At 51.0% G+C, this 19,336-nt stretch overlaps 1 protein-coding gene across 1 annotated transcript in view; it reads left to right on the top strand.

The window, feature by feature from the left end:
* The window catches only part of LOC121847760 (polypeptide N-acetylgalactosaminyltransferase 16-like), a 132,160-nt gene that overhangs the window by 37,705 nt on the left and 75,119 nt on the right, over window positions 1-19,336 (top strand). Inside the window, exon 5 of the mRNA XM_042330370.1 lies at window positions 13,636-13,701. Coding sequence (XP_042186304.1) covers window positions 13,636-13,701 — 66 coding nt within the window. The remainder of the gene's footprint in view (window positions 1-13,635; window positions 13,702-19,336) is intronic.

Below are 19,336 nucleotides of genomic sequence, written 5' to 3'. Positions count from 1 at the left end.
ATATAACATGAGTTTAGGAGTCAGGGTTTGGGACAGACACCTCTCAGTAGATATAACATGAGTTTAGGAGTCAGGGTTTGGGACAGACACCTCTCAGTAGATATAACATGAGTTTAGGAGTCAGGGTTTGGGACAGACACCTCTCAGTAGATATAACATGAAGTTTAGGAGTCAGGGTTTGGGACAGACACCTCTCAGTAGATATAACATGAGTTTAGGAGTCAGGGTTTGGGACAGACACCTCTCAGTAGATATAACATGAGTTTAGGAGTCAGGGTTTGGGACAGACACCTCTCAATAATAACATGAAGTTTAGGAGTCAGGGTTTGGGACAGACACCTCTCAGTAGATATAACATGAGTTTAGGAGTCAGGGTTTGGGACAGACACCTCTCAGTAGATATAACATGAAGTTTAGGAGTCAGGGTTTGGGACAGACACCTCTCAATAATAACATGAAGTTTAGGAGTCAGGGTTTGGGACAGACACCTCTCAATAATAACATGAAGTTTAGGAGTCAGGGTTTGGGACAGACACCTCTCAGTAGATATAACATGAAGTTTAGGAGTCAGGGTTTGGGACAGACACCTCTCAGTAGATATAACATGAGTTTAGGAGTCAGGGTTTGGGACAGACACCTCTCAGTAGATATAACATGAGTTTAGGCGTCAGGGTTTGGGACAGACACCTCTCAGTAGATATAACATGAGTTTAGGAGTCAGGGTTGGGGACAGACACCTCTCAGTAGATATAACATGAGTTTAGGAGTCAGGGTTGGGGACAGACACCTCTCAGTAGATATAACATGAGTTTAGGAGTCAGGGTTTGGGACAGACACCTCTCAGTAGATATAACATGAGTTTAGGAGTCAGGGTTGGGGACAGATACCTCTCAGTAGATATAACATGAAGTTTAGGAGTCAGGGTTTGGGACAGACACCTCTCAGTAGATATAACATGAAGTTTAGGAGTCAGGGTTTGGGACAGACACCTCTCAGTAGATATAACATGAGTTTAGGAGTCAGGGTTGGGGACAGACACCTCTCAGTAGATATAACATGAAGTTTAGGAGTCAGGGTTTGGGACAGACACCTCTCAATAATAACATGAAGTTTAGGAGTCAGGGTTTGGGACAGACACCTCTCAATAATAACATGAAGTTTAGGAGTCAGGGTTTGGGACAGACACCTCTCAGTAGATATAACATGAAGTTTAGGAGTCAGGGTTTGGGACAGACACCTCTCAGTAGATATAACATGAGTTTAGGAGTCAGGGTTTGGGACAGACACCTCTCAATAATAACATGAAGTTTAGGAGTCAGGGTTTGGGACAGACACCTCTCAATAATAACATGAAGTTTAGGAGTCAGGGTTTGGGACAGACACCTCTCAGTAGATATAACATGAAGTTTAGGAGTCAGGGTTTGGGACAGACACCTCTCAGTAGATATAACATGAGTTTAGGAGTCAGGGTTTGGGACAGACACCTCTCAATAATAACATGAAGTTTAGGAGTCAGGGTTTGGGACAGACACCTCTCAGTAGATATAACATGAGTTTAGGAGTCAGGGTTTGGGACAGACACCTCTCAGTAGATATAACATGAAGTTTAGGAGTCAGGGTTTGGGACAGACACCTCTCAATAATAACATGAAGTTTAGGAGTCAGGGTTTGGGACAGACACCTCTCAATAATAACATGAAGTTTAGGAGTCAGGGTTTGGGACAGACACCTCTCAGTAGATATAACATGAAGTTTAGGAGTCAGGGTTTGGGACAGACACCTCTCAGTAGATATAACATGAGTTTAGGAGTCAGGGTTTGGGACAGACACCTCTCAGTAGATATAACATGAGTTTAGGCGTCAGGGTTTGGGACAGACACCTCTCAGTAGATATAACATGAGTTTAGGAGTCAGGGTTTGGGACAGACACCTCTCAGTAGATATAACATGAGTTTAGGAGTCAGGGTTTGGGACAGACACCTCTCAGTAGATATAACATGAGTTTAGGAGTCAGGGTTTGGGACAGACACCTCTCAGTAGATATAACATGAGTTTAGGAGTCAGGGTTGGGGACAGATACCTCTCAGTAGATATAACATGAAGTTTAGGAGTCAGGGTTTGGGACAGACACCTCTCAGTAGATATAACATGAAGTTTAGGAGTCAGGGTTTGGGACAGACACCTCTCAGTAGATATAACATGAGTTTAGGAGTCAGGGTTGGGGACAGACACCTCTCAGTAGATATAACATGAGTTTAGGAGTCAGGGTTTGGGACAGACACCTCTCAGTAGATATAACATGAAGTTTAGGAGTCAGGGTTTGGGACAGACACCTCTCAATAATAACATGAAGTTTAGGAGTCAGGGTTTGGGACAGACACCTCTCAATAATAACATGAAGTTTAGGAGTCAGGGTTTGGGACAGACACCTCTCAGTAGATATAACATGAAGTTTAGGAGTCAGGGTTTGGGACAGACACCTCTCAGTAGATATAACGTGAGTTTAGGAGTCAGGGTTTGGGACAGACACCTCTCAGTAGATATAACATGAGTTTAGGAGTCAGGGTTTGGGACAGACACCTCTCAGTAGATATAACATGAGTTTAGGAGTCAGGGTTTGGGACAGACACCTCTCAGTAGATATAACATGAGTTTAGGAGTCAGGGTTTGGGACAGACACCTCTCAGTAGATATAACATGAGTTTAGGAGTCAGGGTTTGGGACAGACACCTCTCAGTAGATATAACATGAGTTTAGGAGTCAGAGTTGGGGACAGATACCTCTCAGTAGATATAACATGAGTTTAGGAGTCAGGGTTTGGGACAGACACCTCTCAGTAGATATAACATGAAGTTTAGGAGTCAGGGTTTGGGACAGACACCTCTCAGTAGATATAACATGAGTTTAGGAGTCAGGGTTGGGGACAGACACCTCTCAGTAGATATAACATGAGTTTAGGAGTCAGGGTTTGGGACAGACACCTCTCAGTAGATATAACATGAAGTTTAGGAGTCAGGGTTTGGGACAGACACCTCTCAGTAGATATAACATGAGTTTAGGAGTCAGGGTTGGGGACAGACACCTCTCAATAATAACATGAGTTTAGGAGTCAGGGTTTGGGACAGACACCTCTCAATAATAACATGAGTTTAGGAGTCAGGGTTTGGGACAGACACCTCTCAATAATAACATGAAGTTTAGGAGTCAGGGTTTGGGACAGACACCTCTCATTAGATATAACATGAGTTTAGGAGTCAGGGTTTGGGACAGACACCTCTCAGTAGATATAACATGAGTTTAGGAGTCAGGGTTGGGGACAGACACCTCTCAGTAGATATAACATGAGTTTAGGAGTCAGGGTTTGGGACAGACACCTCTCAGTAGATATAACATGTAGTTTAGGAGTCAGGGTTGGGGACAGACACCTCTCAGTAGATATAAAATGTAGTTTAGGAGTCAGGGTTGGGCACAGACACCTCTCAGTAGATATAACATGTAGTTTAGGAGTCAGGGTTTGGGACAGACACCTCTCAGTAGATATAACATGAGTTTAGGAGTCAGGGTTGGGGACAGACACCTTTCAATAATAACATGAGTTTAGGAGTCAGGGTTTGGGACAGACACCTCTCAATAATAACATGCGTTTAGGAGTCAGGGTTTGGGACAGACACCTCTCAATAATAACATGAAGTTTAGGAGTCAGGGTTTGGGACAGACACCTCTCAGTAGATATAACATGAGTTTAGGAGTCAGGGTTTGGGACAGACACCTCTCAGTAGATATAACATGAGTTTAGGAGTCAGGGTTTGGGACAGACACCTCTCAGTAGATATAACATGAGTTTAGGAGTCAGGGTTGGGGACAGACACCTCTCAGTAGATATAACATGAGTTTAGGAGTCAGGGTTGGGGACAGACACCTCTCAGTAGATATAACATGTAGTTTAGGAGTCAGGGTTGGGGACAGACACCTCTCAGTAGATCTAACATGTAGTTTAGGAGTCAGGGTTTGGGACAGACACCTCTCAATAATAACATGAAGTTTAGGAGTCAGGGTTTGGGACAGACACCTCTCAGTAGATATAACATGAAGTTTAGGAGTCAGGGTTTGGGACAGACACCTCTCAGTAGATATAACATGAGTTTAGGAGTCAGGGTTTGGGACAGACACCTCTCAGTAGATATAACATGAGTTTAGGAGTCAGGGTTTGGGACAGACACCTCTCAGTAGATATAACATGAGTTTAGGAGTCAGGGTTTGGGACAGACACCTCTCAGTAGATATAACATGAGTTTAGGAGTCAGGGTTTGGGACAGACACCTCTCAGTAGATATAACATGAGTTTAGGAGTCAGGGTTTGGGACAGACACCTCTCAGTAGATATAACATGAGTTTAGGAGTCAGGGTTGGGGACAGACAGTACCTCTCAGTAGATATAACATGAAGTTTAGGAGTCAGGGTTTGGGACAGACACCTCTCAGTAGATATAACATGAGTTTAGGAGTCAGGGTTTGGGACAGACACCTCTCAGTAGATATAACATGAGTTTAGGAGTCAGGGTTGGGGACAGACACCTCTCAGTAGATATAACATGAGTTTAGGAGTCAGGGTTGGGGACAGACACCTCTCAATAATAACATGAGTTTAGGAGTCAGGGTTTGGGACAGACACCTCTCAATAATAACATGAGTTTAGGAGTCAGGGTTTGGGACAGACACCTCTCAATAATAACATGAAGTTTAGGAGTCAGGGTTTGGGACAGACACCTCTCATTAGATATAACATGAGTTTAGGAGTCAGGGATTGGGACAGACACCTCTCAGTAGATATAACATGAGTTTAGGAGTCAGGGTTGGGGACAGACACCTCTCAGTAGATATAACATGAGTTTAGGAGTCAGGGTTTGGGACAGACACCTCTCAGTAGATATAACATGTAGTTTAGGAGTCAGGGTTGGGGACAGACACCTCTCAGTAGATATAAAATGTAGTTTAGGAGTCAGGGTTGGGCACAGACACCTCTCAGTAGATATAACATGTAGTTTAGGAGTCAGGGTTTGGGACAGACACCTCTCAGTAGATATAACATGAGTTTAGGAGTCAGGGTTGGGGACAGACACCTTTCAATAATAACATGAGTTTAGGAGTCAGGGTTTGGGACAGACACCTCTCAATAATAACATGCGTTTAGGAGTCAGGGTTTGGGACAGACACCTCTCAATAATAACATGAAGTTTAGGAGTCAGGGTTTGGGACAGACACCTCTCAGTAGATATAACATGAGTTTAGGAGTCAGGGTTTGGGACAGACACCTCTCAGTAGATATAACATGAGTTTAGGAGTCAGGGTTTGGGACAGACACCTCTCAGTAGATATAACATGAGTTTAGGAGTCAGGGTTGGGGACAGACACCTCTCAGTAGATATAACATGAGTTTAGGAGTCAGGGTTGGGGACAGACACCTCTCAGTAGATATAACATGTAGTTTAGGAGTCAGGGTTGGGGACAGACACCTCTCAGTAGATCTAACATGTAGTTTAGGAGTCAGGGTTTGGGACAGACACCTCTCAGTAGATATAACATGAGTTTAGGAGTCAGGGTTTGGGACAGACACCTCTCAGTAGATATAACATGAGTTTAGGAGTCAGGGTTTGGGACAGACACCTCTCAGTAGATATAACATGAAGTTTAGGAGTCAGGGTTTGGGACAGACACCTCTCAATAATAACATGAAGTTTAGGAGGCAGGGTTTGGGACAGACACCTCTCAGTAGATATAACATGAGTTTAGGAGTCAGGGTTGGGGACAGACACCTCTCAGTAGATATAACATGAGTTTAGGAGTCAGGGTTTGGGACAGACACCTCTCAGTAGATATAACATGTAGTTTAGGAGTCAGGGTTGGGGACAGACACCTCTCAGTAGATATAACATGAGTTTAGGAGTCAGGGTTGGGGACAGACACCTCTCAGTAGATATAACATGAGTTTAGGAGTCAGGGTTGGGGACAGACACCTCTCAGTAGATATAACATGAGTTTAGGAGTCAGGGTTGGGGACAGACACCTCTCAATAATAACATGAGTTTAGGAGTCAGGGTTTGGGACAGACACCTCTCAATAATAACATGAGTTTAGGAGTCAGGGTTTGGGACAGACACCTCTCAATAATAACATGAAGTTTAGGAGTCAGGGTTTGGGACAGACACCTCTCATTAGATATAACATGAGTTTAGGAGTCAGGGTTTGGGACAGACACCTCTCAGTAGATATAACATGAGTTTAGGAGTCAGGGTTGGGGACAGACACCTCTCAGTAGATATAACATGAGTTTAGGAGTCAGGGTTTGGGACAGACACCTCTCAGTAGATATAACATGTAGTTTAGGAGTCAGGGTTGGGGACAGACACCTCTCAGTAGATATAAAATGTAGTTTAGGAGTCAGGGTTGGGCACAGACACCTCTCAGTAGATATAACATGTAGTTTAGGAGTCAGGGTTTGGGACAGACACCTCTCAGTAGATATAACATGAGTTTAGGAGTCAGGGTTGGGGACAGACACCTTTCAATAATAACATGAGTTTAGGAGTCAGGGTTTGGGACAGACACCTCTCAATAATAACATGCGTTTAGGAGTCAGGGTTTGGGACAGACACCTCTCAATAATAACATGAAGTTTAGGAGTCAGGGTTTGGGACAGACACCTCTCAGTAGATATAACATGAGTTTAGGAGTCAGGGTTTGGGACAGACACCTCTCAGTAGATATAACATGAGTTTAGGAGTCAGGGTTTGGGACAGACACCTCTCAGTAGATATAACATGAGTTTAGGAGTCAGGGTTGGGGACAGACACCTCTCAGTAGATATAACATGAGTTTAGGAGTCAGGGTTGGGGACAGACACCTCTCAGTAGATATAACATGTAGTTTAGGAGTCAGGGTTGGGGACAGACACCTCTCAGTAGATCTAACATGTAGTTTAGGAGTCAGGGTTTGGGACAGACACCTCTCAGTAGATATAACATGAGTTTAGGAGTCAGGGTTTGGGACAGACACCTCTCAGTAGATATAACATGAGTTTAGGAGTCAGGGTTTGGGACAGACACCTCTCAGTAGATATAACATGAAGTTTAGGAGTCAGGGTTTGGGACAGACACCTCTCAATAATAACATGAAGTTTAGGAGGCAGGGTTTGGGACAGACACCTCTCAGTAGATATAACATGAGTTTAGGAGTCAGGGTTGGGGACAGACACCTCTCAGTAGATATAACATGAGTTTAGGAGTCAGGGTTTGGGACAGACACCTCTCAGTAGATATAACATGTAGTTTAGGAGTCAGGGTTGGGGACAGACACCTCTCAGTAGATATAACATGTAGTTTAGGAGTCAGGGTTTGGGACAGACACCTCTCAGTAGATATAACATGAGTTTAGGAGTCAGGGTTGGGGACAGACACCTCTCAATAATAACATGAGTTTAGGAGTCAGGGTTTGGGACAGACACCTCTCAATAATAACATGAAGTTTAGGAGTCAGGGTTTGGGACAGACACCTCTCAGTAGATATAACATGAGTTTAGGAGTCAGGGTTTGGGACAGACACCTCTCAGTAGATATAACATGAGTTTAGGAGTCAGGGTTTGGGACAGACACCTCTCAGTAGATATAACATGAGTTTAGGAGTCAGGGTTGGGGACAGACACCTCTCAGTAGATATAACATGAGTTTAGGAGTCAGGGTTGGGGACAGACACCTCTCAGTAGATATAACATGTAGTTTAGGAGTCAGGGTTGGGGACAGACACCTCTCAGTAGATATAACATGTAGTTTAGGAGTCAGGGTTTGGGACAGACACCTCTCAGTAGATATAACATGAGTTTAGGAGTCAGGGTTTGGGACAGACACCTCTCAGTAGATATAACATGAGTTTAGGAGTCAGGGTTTGGGACAGACACCTCTCAATAATAACATGAAGTTTAGGAGTCAGGGTTTGGGACAGACACCTCTCAGTAGATATAACATGAGTTTAGGAGTCAGGGTTTGGGACAGACACCTCTCAGTAGATATAACATGAGTTTAGGAGTCAGGGTTTGGGACAGACACCTCTCAGTAGATATAACATGAGTTTAGGAGTCAGGGTTTGGGACAGACACCTCTCAGTAGATATAACATGAGTTTAGGAGTCAGGGTTGGGGACAGACACCTCTCAGTAGATATAACATGAGTTTAGGAGTCAGGGTTGGGGACAGACACCTCTCAGTAGATATAACATGTAGTTTAGGAGTCAGGGTTGGGGACAGACACCTCTCAATAATAACATGAAGTTTAGGAGGCAGGGTTTGGGACAGACACCTCTCAGTAGATATAACATGAGTTTAGGAGTCAGGGTTGGGGACAGACACCTCTCAGTAGATATAACATGAGTTTAGGAGTCAGGGTTTGGGACAGACACCTCTCAGTAGATATAACATGTAGTTTAGGAGTCAGGGTTGGGGACAGACACCTCTCAGTAGATATAACATGAGTTTAGGAGTCAGGGTTTGGGACAGACACCTCTCAGTAGATATAACATGAGTTTAGGAGTCAGGGTTGGGGACAGACACCTTTCAATAATAACATGAGTTTAGGAGTCAGGGTTTGGGACAGACACCTCTCAATAATAACATGAGTTTAGGAGTCAGGGTTTGGGACAGACACCTCTCAATAATAACATGAAGTTTAGGAGTCAGGGTTTGGGACAGACACCTCTCAGTAGATATAACATGAGTTTAGGAGTCAGGGTTGGGGACAGACACCTCTCAGTAGATATAACATGAGTTTAGGAGTCAGGGTTGGGGACAGACACCTCTCAGTAGATATAACATGTAGTTTAGGAGTCAGGGTTGGGGACAGACACCTCTCAGTAGATCTAACATGTAGTTTAGGAGTCAGGGTTTGGGACAGACACCTCTCAGTAGATATAACATGAGTTTAGGAGTCAGGGTTTGGGACAGACACCTCTCAGTAGATATAACATGAGTTTAGGAGTCAGGGTTTGGGACAGACACCTCTCAGTAGATATAACATGAAGTTTAGGAGTCAGGGTTTGGGACAGACACCTCTCAATAATAACATGAAGTTTAGGAGGCAGGGTTTGGGACAGACACCTCTCAGTAGATATAACATGAGTTTAGGAGTCAGGGTTGGGGACAGACACCTCTCAGTAGATATAACATGAGTTTAGGAGTCAGGGTTTGGGACAGACACCTCTCAGTAGATATAACATGTAGTTTAGGAGTCAGGGTTGGGGACAGACACCTCTCAGTAGATATAACATGTAGTTTAGGAGTCAGGGTTTGGGACAGACACCTCTCAGTAGATATAACATGAGTTTAGGAGTCAGGGTTGGGGACAGACACCTTTCAATAATAACATGAGTTTAGGAGTCAGGGTTTGGGACAGACACCTCTCAATAATAACATGAAGTTTAGGAGTCAGGGTTTGGGACAGACACCTCTCAGTAGATATAACATGAGTTTAGGAGTCAGGGTTTGGGACAGACACCTCTCAGTAGATATAACATGAGTTTAGGAGTCAGGGTTTGGGACAGACACCTCTCAGTAGATATAACATGAGTTTAGGAGTCAGGGTTGGGGACAGACACCTCTCAGTAGATATAACATGAGTTTAGGAGTCAGGGTTGGGGACAGACACCTCTCAGTAGATATAACATGTAGTTTAGGAGTCAGGGTTGGGGACAGACACCTCTCAGTAGATCTAACATGTAGTTCAGGAGTCAGGGTTTGGGACAGACACCTCTCAGTAGATATAACATGAGTTTAGGAGTCAGGGTTTGGGACAGACACCTCTCAGTAGATATAACATGAAGTTTAGGAGTCAGGGTTTGGGACAGACACCTCTCAATAATAACATGAAGTTTAGGAGTCAGGGTTTGGGACAGACACCTCTCAGTAGATATAACATGAGTTTAGGAGTCAGGGTTTGGGACAGACACCTCTCAGTAGATATAACATGCAGTTTAGGAGTCAGGGTTTGGGACAGACACCTCTCAGTAGATATAACATGAGTTTAGGAGTCAGGGTTTGGGACAGACACCTCTCAGTAGATATAACATGAGTTTAGGAGTCAGGGTTGGGGACAGACACCTCTCAGTAGATATAACATGAGTTTAGGAGTCAGGGTTGGGGACAGACACCTCTCAGTAGATATAACATGTAGTTTAGGAGTCAGGGTTGGGGACAGACACCTCTCAGTAGATCTAACATGTAGTTTAGGAGTCAGGGTTTGGGACAGACACCTCCCAGTAGATATAACATGAGTTTAGGAGTCAGGGTTTGGGACAGACACCTCTCAGTAGATATAACATGAGTTTAGGAGTCAGGGTTTGGGACAGACACCTCTCAGTAGATATAACATGAAGTTTAGGAGTCAGGGTTTGGGACAGACACCTCTCAATAATAACATGAAGTTTAGGAGGCAGGGTTTGGGACAGACACCTCTCAGTAGATATAACATGAGTTTAGGAGTCAGGGTTGGGGACATACACCTCTCAGTAGATATAACATGAGTTTAGGAGTCAGGGTTTGGGACAGACACCTCTCAGTAGATATAACATGTAGTTTAGGAGTCAGGGTTGGGGACAGACACCTCTCAGTAGATATAACATGTAGTTTAGGAGTCAGGGTTTGGGACAGACACCTCTCAGTAGATATAACATGAGTTTAGGAGTCAGGGTTGGGGACAGACACCTTTCAATAATAACATGAGTTTAGGAGTCAGGGTTTGGGACAGACACCTCTCAATAATAACATGAGTTTAGGAGTCAGGGTTTGGGACAGACACCTCTCAATAATAACATGAAGTTTAGGAGTCAGGGTTTGGGACAGACACCTCTCAGTAGATATAACATGAGTTTAGGAGTCAGGGTTGGGGACAGACACCTCTCAGTAGATATAACATGAGTTTAGGAGTCAGGGTTGGGGACAGACACCTCTCAGTAGATATAACATGTAGTTTAGGAGTCAGGGTTGGGGACAGACACCTCTCAGTAGATCTAACATGTAGTTTAGGAGTCAGGGTTTGGGACAGACACCTCTCAGTAGATATAACATGAGTTTAGGAGTCAGGGTTTGGGACAGACACCTCTCAGTAGATATAACATGAGTTTAGGAGTCAGGGTTTGGGACAGACACCTCTCAGTAGATATAACATGAAGTTTAGGAGTCAGGGTTTGGGACAGACACCTCTCAATAATAACATGAAGTTTAGGAGGCAGGGTTTGGGACAGACACCTCTCAGTAGATATAACATGAGTTTAGGAGTCAGGGTTGGGGACAGACACCTCTCAGTAGATATAACATGAGTTTAGGAGTCAGGGTTTGGGACAGACACCTCTCAGTAGATATAACATGTAGTTTAGGAGTCAGGGTTGGGGACAGACACCTCTCAGTAGATATAACATGTAGTTTAGGAGTCAGGGTTTGGGACAGACACCTCTCAGTAGATATAACATGAGTTTAGGAGTCAGGGTTGGGGACAGACACCTTTCAATAATAACATGAGTTTAGGAGTCAGGGTTTGGGACAGACACCTCTCAATAATAACATGAAGTTTAGGAGTCAGGGTTTGGGACAGACACCTCTCAGTAGATATAACATGAGTTTAGGAGTCAGGGTTTGGGACAGACACCTCTCAGTAGATATAACATGAGTTTAGGAGTCAGGGTTTGGGACAGACACCTCTCAGTAGATATAACATGAGTTTAGGAGTCAGGGTTGGGGACAGACACCTCTCAGTAGATATAACATGAGTTTAGGAGTCAGGGTTGGGGACAGACACCTCTCAGTAGATATAACATGTAGTTTAGGAGTCAGGGTTGGGGACAGACACCTCTCAGTAGATCTAACATGTAGTTCAGGAGTCAGGGTTTGGGACAGACACCTCTCAGTAGATATAACATGAGTTTAGGAGTCAGGGTTTGGGACAGACACCTCTCAGTAGATATAACATGAAGTTTAGGAGTCAGGGTTTGGGACAGACACCTCTCAATAATAACATGAAGTTTAGGAGTCAGGGTTTGGGACAGACACCTCTCAGTAGATATAACATGAGTTTAGGAGTCAGGGTTTGGGACAGACACCTCTCAGTAGATATAACATGCAGTTTAGGAGTCAGGGTTTGGGACAGACACCTCTCAGTAGATATAACATGAGTTTAGGAGTCAGGGTTTGGGACAGACACCTCTCAGTAGATATAACATGAAGTTTATGAGTCAGGGTTTGGGACAGACACCTCTCAGTAGATATAACATGAGTTTAGGAGTCAGGGTTTGGGACAGACACCTCTCAATAATAACATGAAGTTTAGGAGTCAGGGTTTGGGACAGACACCTCTCAGTTGATATAACATGAAGTTTAGGAGTCAGGGTTTGGGACAGACACCTCTCATATTAATTTAACAATATGTTTGTTATTGCCTTTGATTGAATTAGAACATACTTTATCATGAAGTAATTAAATGTCCTACATTAACAGTAAATTAACAGTTAAAAAAAAATAATTGGTGGTTGGACAGCAAATGACACTACTTCAGTAGAAAAGCCATGAAGGGCCCTTTGAGCTGAACCCTATGGGCCCTAGTGCACTATGATGGACCCTTCTTTTGAGCTGAACCCTATGGGCCCTAGGTCACTATGAAGGGCCCTTCTTTTGAGCAGAACCCCATGGGCCCTAGTGCACTATGAAGGGCCCTTCTTTTGAGCAGAACCCTATGGGCCCTAGTGCACTATGAAGGGCCCTTCTTTTGAGCAGAACCCTATGGGCCCTAGTGCACTATGATGGACCCTTCTTTTGAGCAGAACCCTATGGGCCCTAGTGCACTATGATGGACCCTTCTTTTGAGCAGAACCCTATGGGACCTAGTGCACTATGATGGACCCTTCTTTTGAGCAGAACCCTATGGGCCCTAGTACGCTATGAAGGACCCTTCTTTTGAGCAGAACCCTATGGGCCCTAGTGCACTATGAAGGGCATAGGGGGCCATGTGGGTCTAGCAACATTCTGCAGACCAGGAAGCTCAGGGGAGGATAATCCTTTTAATGCTAGCCTTAATCACTAGAGGACTGTTGCCTTAATCACCAGAGAACTGCCCTTAATCACCAGAGAACTGCCCTTAATCAAGGACACTGTTACTGATCGAGATGGAAGGACCATATGACTCCACCAGACAGACGGACGGATGAACAGACGGACGAGCGGTTAGGCAGACAGTAAAAAACGCAGTCAGACAGACAGGCAGACAGTCAGACAGACAGACAGACAGACAGACAGACAGACAGACAGACAGACAGACAGACAGACAGACAGACAGACAGACAGACAGACAGACAGGCAGTCAGACAGACAGGCAGGCAGACAGACAGACAGACAGGCAGTCAGACAGACAGGCAGACAAGCAGACAGACAGGCAGTGAAGTTGTGTGTGTGTGTGTGTGTGTGTGTGTGTGTGTGTGTGTGTGTGTGTGTGTGTGTGTGTGTGTGTGTGTGTGTGTGTGTGTGTGTGTGTGTGTGTGTGTGTGTGTGTGTGTGTGTGTGTGTGTGTGTGTGTGTTTGTTTCTAACGAGACATCCTCTCTGGTTCCAGCTGAGGACTGCCAGCTGCTCTCCCAGATCCCCAAAGTACGCTGCCTGAGGAACGCCCGCCGAGAGGGTGAGTGTCAAATTAAATCAATTTACATTTGTGAAGAAAGTATGTGTGTGTTTGTAAATAAATAAATACATTTTGAATGACACAAATAAGTGTCATTCAAAAGTACAAAATAAAAAATCGATATAAAAATGTCTGATAAATGACTCACTGGATCAGAGAGTCTGTTAAATGACTCACTACTGTAGTGGCTCTGGATCAGAGTCTGTTAAATGACTCACTACTGTAGTGGCTCTGGATAAGAGAGTCTGTTAAATGACTCACTACTGTAGTGGCTCTGGATCAGAGTCTGTTAAATGACTCACTACTGTAGTGGCTCTGGATCAGAGAGTCTGCTAAATGACTCACTACTGTAGTGGCTCTGGATCAGAGAGTCTGTTAAATGACAGGGCAGCCCGTCAGGAAGTCCAGGACCCAGTTGCTCAAGGTGGCTCAAGATTAATGATGAGCTTGGAGGGCACTATGGTGCTGAATGCTGAGCTGTAGTCAATGAACAGCATTCTTAAATAGGTATTCCTCTTGTCCAGATGGGTTAGGGCAGTGTGCAGTGTGATTGTGATTGCGTCGTCTGTGGACCTATTTGGGCGGTAAGCAAATTGGAGTGGGTCTATGGTGTCAGGTAGGGTGGAGGTGATATGGTCCTTGACTAGGCTCTCTAAGCACTTCATGATGACGGAAGTGAGTGCTACGGGGGCGGTAGTCGTTTAGTTCAGTTGCTTTCTTGGCTACAGGTTACCTCATGTCCTATATCCCAAGAGAGCCATGATTCCGTGAAATATAAATAGAGTATGTTACAGTCACTAATGTCTCTCTGGAAGGAGATCCTTGGGAATACAGGCTGGGACAAGATGTTCAAAATGTCTGTGAAGAACTCTTGCCAGCTGGTCAGTGCTCTGAGAACGTGTCCTGTTATTCCGTCAGGCCAAGTGGCCTTTCGAAGAGTCTTATTCACATTGGAGAGCGAGATCACACAGTCGTTTGGGACAGCAGGGCCTCTCACGCCTGGTTCAGTGTTGTTTGGCTGGAAGCAAGAAGGCATTCAGCTTAGCTGACTCCTCTCCTCCAGCCCCCCTCCCCCTGTCCCTCTCCTCCAGCCCCCCTTGTCCCTCTCCTCCAGCCCCTCCCCACCCCCTGTCCCTCTCCTCAAGCCCCTCCACCCCCTGTCCCTCTCCTCCAGCCCCCCTGTCTCTCCTCCAGCCCCTCCCCACCCCCTGTCCCCCTGTCCCTCTCCTCCAGCCCCTCCCCACCCCTGTCCCCCTGTCCCTCTCCTCCAGCCCCCCTGTCTCTCCTCCAGCCCCTCCCCACACCCCCTGTCCCCCTGTCCCTCTCCTCCAGCCCCTCCCCACCCCCTGTCCCCCTGTCCCTCTCCTCCAGCCCCCCTGTCTCTCCTCCAGCCCCTCCCCACCCCCTGTCCCCCTGTCCCTCTCCTCCAGCCCCCCTGTCTCTCCTCCAGCCCCTCCCCACCCCTGTCCCTCTCCTCCAGCCCCCCTGTCTCTCCTCCAGCCCCTCCACCCCCCTGTCCCTCTCCTCCAGCCCCCTGTCTCTCCTCCAGCCCCTCCCCACCCCCTGTCCCCCTGTCCCTCTCCTCCAGCCCCCCTGTCTCTCCTCCAGCCCCTCCCCACCCCCTGTCCCTCTCCTCCAGCCCCCCCCTGTCTCTCCTCCAGCCCCTCCACACCCCCTGTCCCTCTCCTCCAGCCCCCTGTCTCTCCTCCAGCCCCTCCCCACCCCCTGTCCCTCTCCTCCAGCCCCCTGTCTCTCCTCCAGCCCCTCCACACCCCCTGTCCCTCTCTCCAGCCCCCTCCCTGTCTCTCCTCCAGCCCCCCTGTCTCTCCTCCAGCCCCTCCCCACCCCCTGTCCTCTCCTCCAGCCCCCCTGTCTCTCCTCCAGCCCCCCACACCCCTGTCCCTCTCCTCCAGCCCCCTGTCTCTCCTCCAGCCCCCCCTGTCTCTCCTCCAGCCCCTCCCCACCCCCTGTCCCTCTCCTCCAGCCCCCCTGTCTCTCCTCCAGCCCCCCTGTCCCTCTCCTCCAGCCCCCTGTCTCTCCTCCAGCCCCTCCCCACCCCCTGTCCCTCTCCTCCAGCCCCCTGTCTCCCTCCAGCCCCTCCACACCCCCTGTCCCTCTCCTCCAGCCCCCTGTCCCTCTCCTCCAGCCCCCTGTCTCTCCTCCAGCCCCTCCCCACCCCCTGTCCCTCTCCTCCAGCCCCCTGTCTCTCCTCCAGCCCCTCCCCACCCCCTGTCCCCCTGTCCCTCTCCTCCAGCCCCCCTGTCCCTCTCCTCCAGCCCCTCCCTGTCTCTCCTCCAGCCCCTCCACACACCCCTGTCCCTCTCCTCCAGCCCCCTGTCTCTCCTCCAGCCCCTCCCCACCCCCTGTCCCTCTCCTCCAGCCCCCTGTCTCTCCTCCAGCCCCTCCACACCCCCTGTCCCTCTCCTCCAGCCCCCTCCCTGTCTCTCCTCCAGCCCCCCTGTCTCTCCTCCAGCCCCTCCCACCCCCCTGTCCCTCTCCTCCAGCCCCCCTGTCTCTCCTCCAGCCCCCCTGTCCCTCTCCTCCAGCCCCCCTGTCTCTCCTCCAGCCCCACCCCCTGTCCCCCTGTCCCTCTCCTCCAGCCCCACCCCCTGTCCCTCTCCTCCAGCCCCACCCCTGTCCCTCTCCTCCAGCCCCCCTGTCTCTCCTCCAGCCCCTCCCCCACCCCCTGTCCCTCTCCTCCAGCCCCCTGTCTCTCCTCCAGCCCCCCTGTCCCTCTCCTCCAGCCCCCTGTCTCTCCTCCAGCCCCACCCCTGTCCCCCTGTCCCCCTGTCCCTCTCCTCCAGCCCCCCTGTCTCTCCTCCAGCCCCCTGTCCCTCTCCTCCAGCCCCTCCCCCCCCTGTCTCTCCTCCAGCCCCACCCCTGTCCCCCTGTCCCCCTGTCCCTCTCCTCCAGCCCCCTGTCTCTCCTCCAGCCCCCCTGTCCCTCTCCTCCAGCCCCTCCCCACCCCCTGTCCCTCTCCTCCAGCCCCCCTGTCCCTCTCCTCCAGCCCCCCTGTCCCTCTCCTCCAGCCCCCCCCTGTCCCTCTCCTCCAGCCCCCCTGTCCCTCTCCTCCAGCCCCCTGTCTCTCCTCCAGCCCCTCCCCTGTCCCTCTCCTCCAGCCCCCCTGTCTCTCCTCCAGCCCCTCCCCCTGTCCCTCTCCTCCAGCCCCTCCCTGTCTCTCCTCCAGCCCCCTGTCCCTCTCCTCCAGCCCCCTGTCCCTCTCCCCACCCCCTGTCCCCCTGTCCCTCTCCTCCAGCCCCTCCCCACCCCTGTCCCTCTCCTCCAGCCCCCCTGTCCCTCTCCTCCAGCCCCCCTGTCCCTCTCCTCCAGCCCCCCTGTCCCTCTCCTCCAGCCCCCCTGTCCCTCTCCTCCAGCCCCCCCTGTCTCTCCTCCAGCCCCTCCCCTGTCCCTCTCCTCCAGCCCCCCTGTCTCTCCTCCAGCCCCTCCCCTGTCCCTCTCCTCCAGCCCCTCCCTGTCTCTCCTCCAGCCCCCTGTCCCTCTCCTCCAGCCCCCTGTCCCTCTCCCCACCCCCTGTCCCCCTGTCCCTCTCCTCCAGCCCCTCCCCCTGTCCCTCTCCTCCAGCCCCCCTGTCTCTCCTCCAGCCCCTCCCCCACCCCCTGTCCCTCTCCTCCAGCCCCCCTGTCTCTCCTCCAGCCCCTCCACACCCCCTGTCCCTCTCCTCCAGCCCCCCCTGTCCCTCTCCTCCAGCCCCCTGTCTCTCCTCCAGCCCCTCCCCACCCCCTGTCCCCCTGTCCCTCTCCTCCAGCCCTCCCTGTCTCTCCTCCAGCCCCCCTGTCCCTCTCCTCCAGCCCCCCTGTCCCTCTCCCCCACCCCCTGTCCCCCTGTCCCTCTCCTCCAGCCCCTCCCCACCCCCTGTCCCTCTCCTCCAGCCCCCCTGTCCCTCTCCTCCAGCCCCCCTGTCCCTCTCCTCCAGCCCCCTGTCCCTCTCCTCCAGCCCCCTGTCCCTCTCCTCCAGCCCCCTGTCTCTCCTCCAGCCCCTCCCCTGTCCCTCTCCTCCAGCCCCCCTGTCTCTCCTCCAGCCCCTCCCCTGTCCCTCTCCTCCAGCCCCTCCCTGTCTCTCCTCCAGCCCCCTGTCCCTCTCCTCCAGCCCCCTGTCCCTCTCCCCCACCCCCTGTCCCCCTGTCCCTCTCCTCCAGCCCCTCCCCCCTGTCCCTCTCCTCCAGCCCCCTGTCTCTCCTCCAGCCCCTCCCCACCCCCTGTCCCTCTCCTCCAGCCCCCCTGTCTCTCCTCCAGCCCCTCCACACCCCCTGTCCCTCTCCTCCAGCCCCCTGTCCCTCTCCTCCAGCCCCCTGTCTCTCCTCCAGCCCCTCCCCACCCCCTGTCCCCCTGTCCCTCTCCTCCAGCCCCCCTGTCTCTCCTCCAGCCCCTCCCCACCCCTGTCCCCCTGTCCCTCTCCTCCAGCCCCCCTGTCCCTCCTCCAGCCCCTCCTGTCTCTCCTCCAGCCCCTCCCCACCCCCTGTCCCCCTGTCCCTCTCCTCCAGCCCCCCCTGTCCCTCTCCTCCAGCCCCCCTGTCTCTCCTCCAGCCCCTCCCCACCCCCTGTCTCTCCTCCAGCCCCCTCCCCACCCCCTGTCCCTCTCCTCCAGCCCCCTGTCTCTCCTCCAGCCCCTCCCCACCCCCTGTCTCTCCTCCAGCCCCTCCCTGTCTCTCCTCCAGCCCCTCCCCACCCCCTGTCCCTCCTCAGCCCCTCCCCACCCCTGTCCCTCTCCTCCAGCCCCCCTCCCCCTGTCCCTCTCCTCCAGCCCCCTGTCTCTCCTCCAGCCCTCCCCACCCCTGTCCCTCTCCTCCAGCCCCTCCCCACCCCCTGTCTCTCCTCCAGCCCCACCCCTGTCCCCCTGTCCCCCTGTCCCTCTCCTCCAGCCCCCTGTCTCTCCTCCAGCCCCCCTGTCCCTCTCCTCCAGCCCCTCCCCACCCCCTGTCCCTCTCCTCCAGCCCCCTGTCCCTCTCCTCCAGCCCCCTGTCCCTCTCCTCCAGCCCCCCTGTCCCTCTCCTCCAGCCCCCCTGTCCCTCTCCTCCAGCCCCCTGTCTCTCCTCCAGCCCCTCCCCTGTCCCTCTCCTCCAGCCCCCCTGTCTCTCCTCCAGCCCCTCCCCCTGTCCCTCTCCTCCAGCCCCTCCCTGTCTCTCCTCCAGCCCCCTGTCCCTCTCCTCCAGCCCCCCCTGTCCCTCTCCTCCAGCCCCCTGTCCCTCTCCCCCACCCCTGTCCCCCTGTCCCTCTCCTCCAGCCCCTCCCCTGTCCCTCTCCTCCAGCCCCCTGTCCCTCTCCTCCAGCCCCTCCCACCCCCTGTCCCTCTCCTCCAGCCCCTCCCCTGTCCCTCTCCTCCAGCCCCCTGTCTCTCCTCCAGCCCCCTCCCACCCCCTGTCCCTCTCCTCCAGCCCCCTGTCTCTCCAGCCCCCTGTCCCTCTCCTCCAGCCCCCCTGTCTCTCCTCCAGCCCCACCCCTGTCCCCCTGTCCCCCTGTCCCTCTCCTCCAGCCCCCCCGTCTCTCCTCCAGCCCCCCTGTCCCTCTCCTCCAGCCCCTCCCCACCCCCTGTCTCTCCTCCAGCCCCACCCCCTGTCCCCCTGTCCCCTGTCCCTCTCCTCCAGCCCCCTGTCTCTCCTCCAGCCCCCTGTCCCTC

This window comes from Oncorhynchus tshawytscha, linkage group LG11, assembly GCF_018296145.1.
Source record: "Oncorhynchus tshawytscha isolate Ot180627B linkage group LG11, Otsh_v2.0, whole genome shotgun sequence".
NCBI lineage: Eukaryota > Metazoa > Chordata > Actinopteri > Salmoniformes > Salmonidae > Oncorhynchus > Oncorhynchus tshawytscha.
This window is presented reverse-complemented; position numbering and strand designations above follow the sequence as displayed.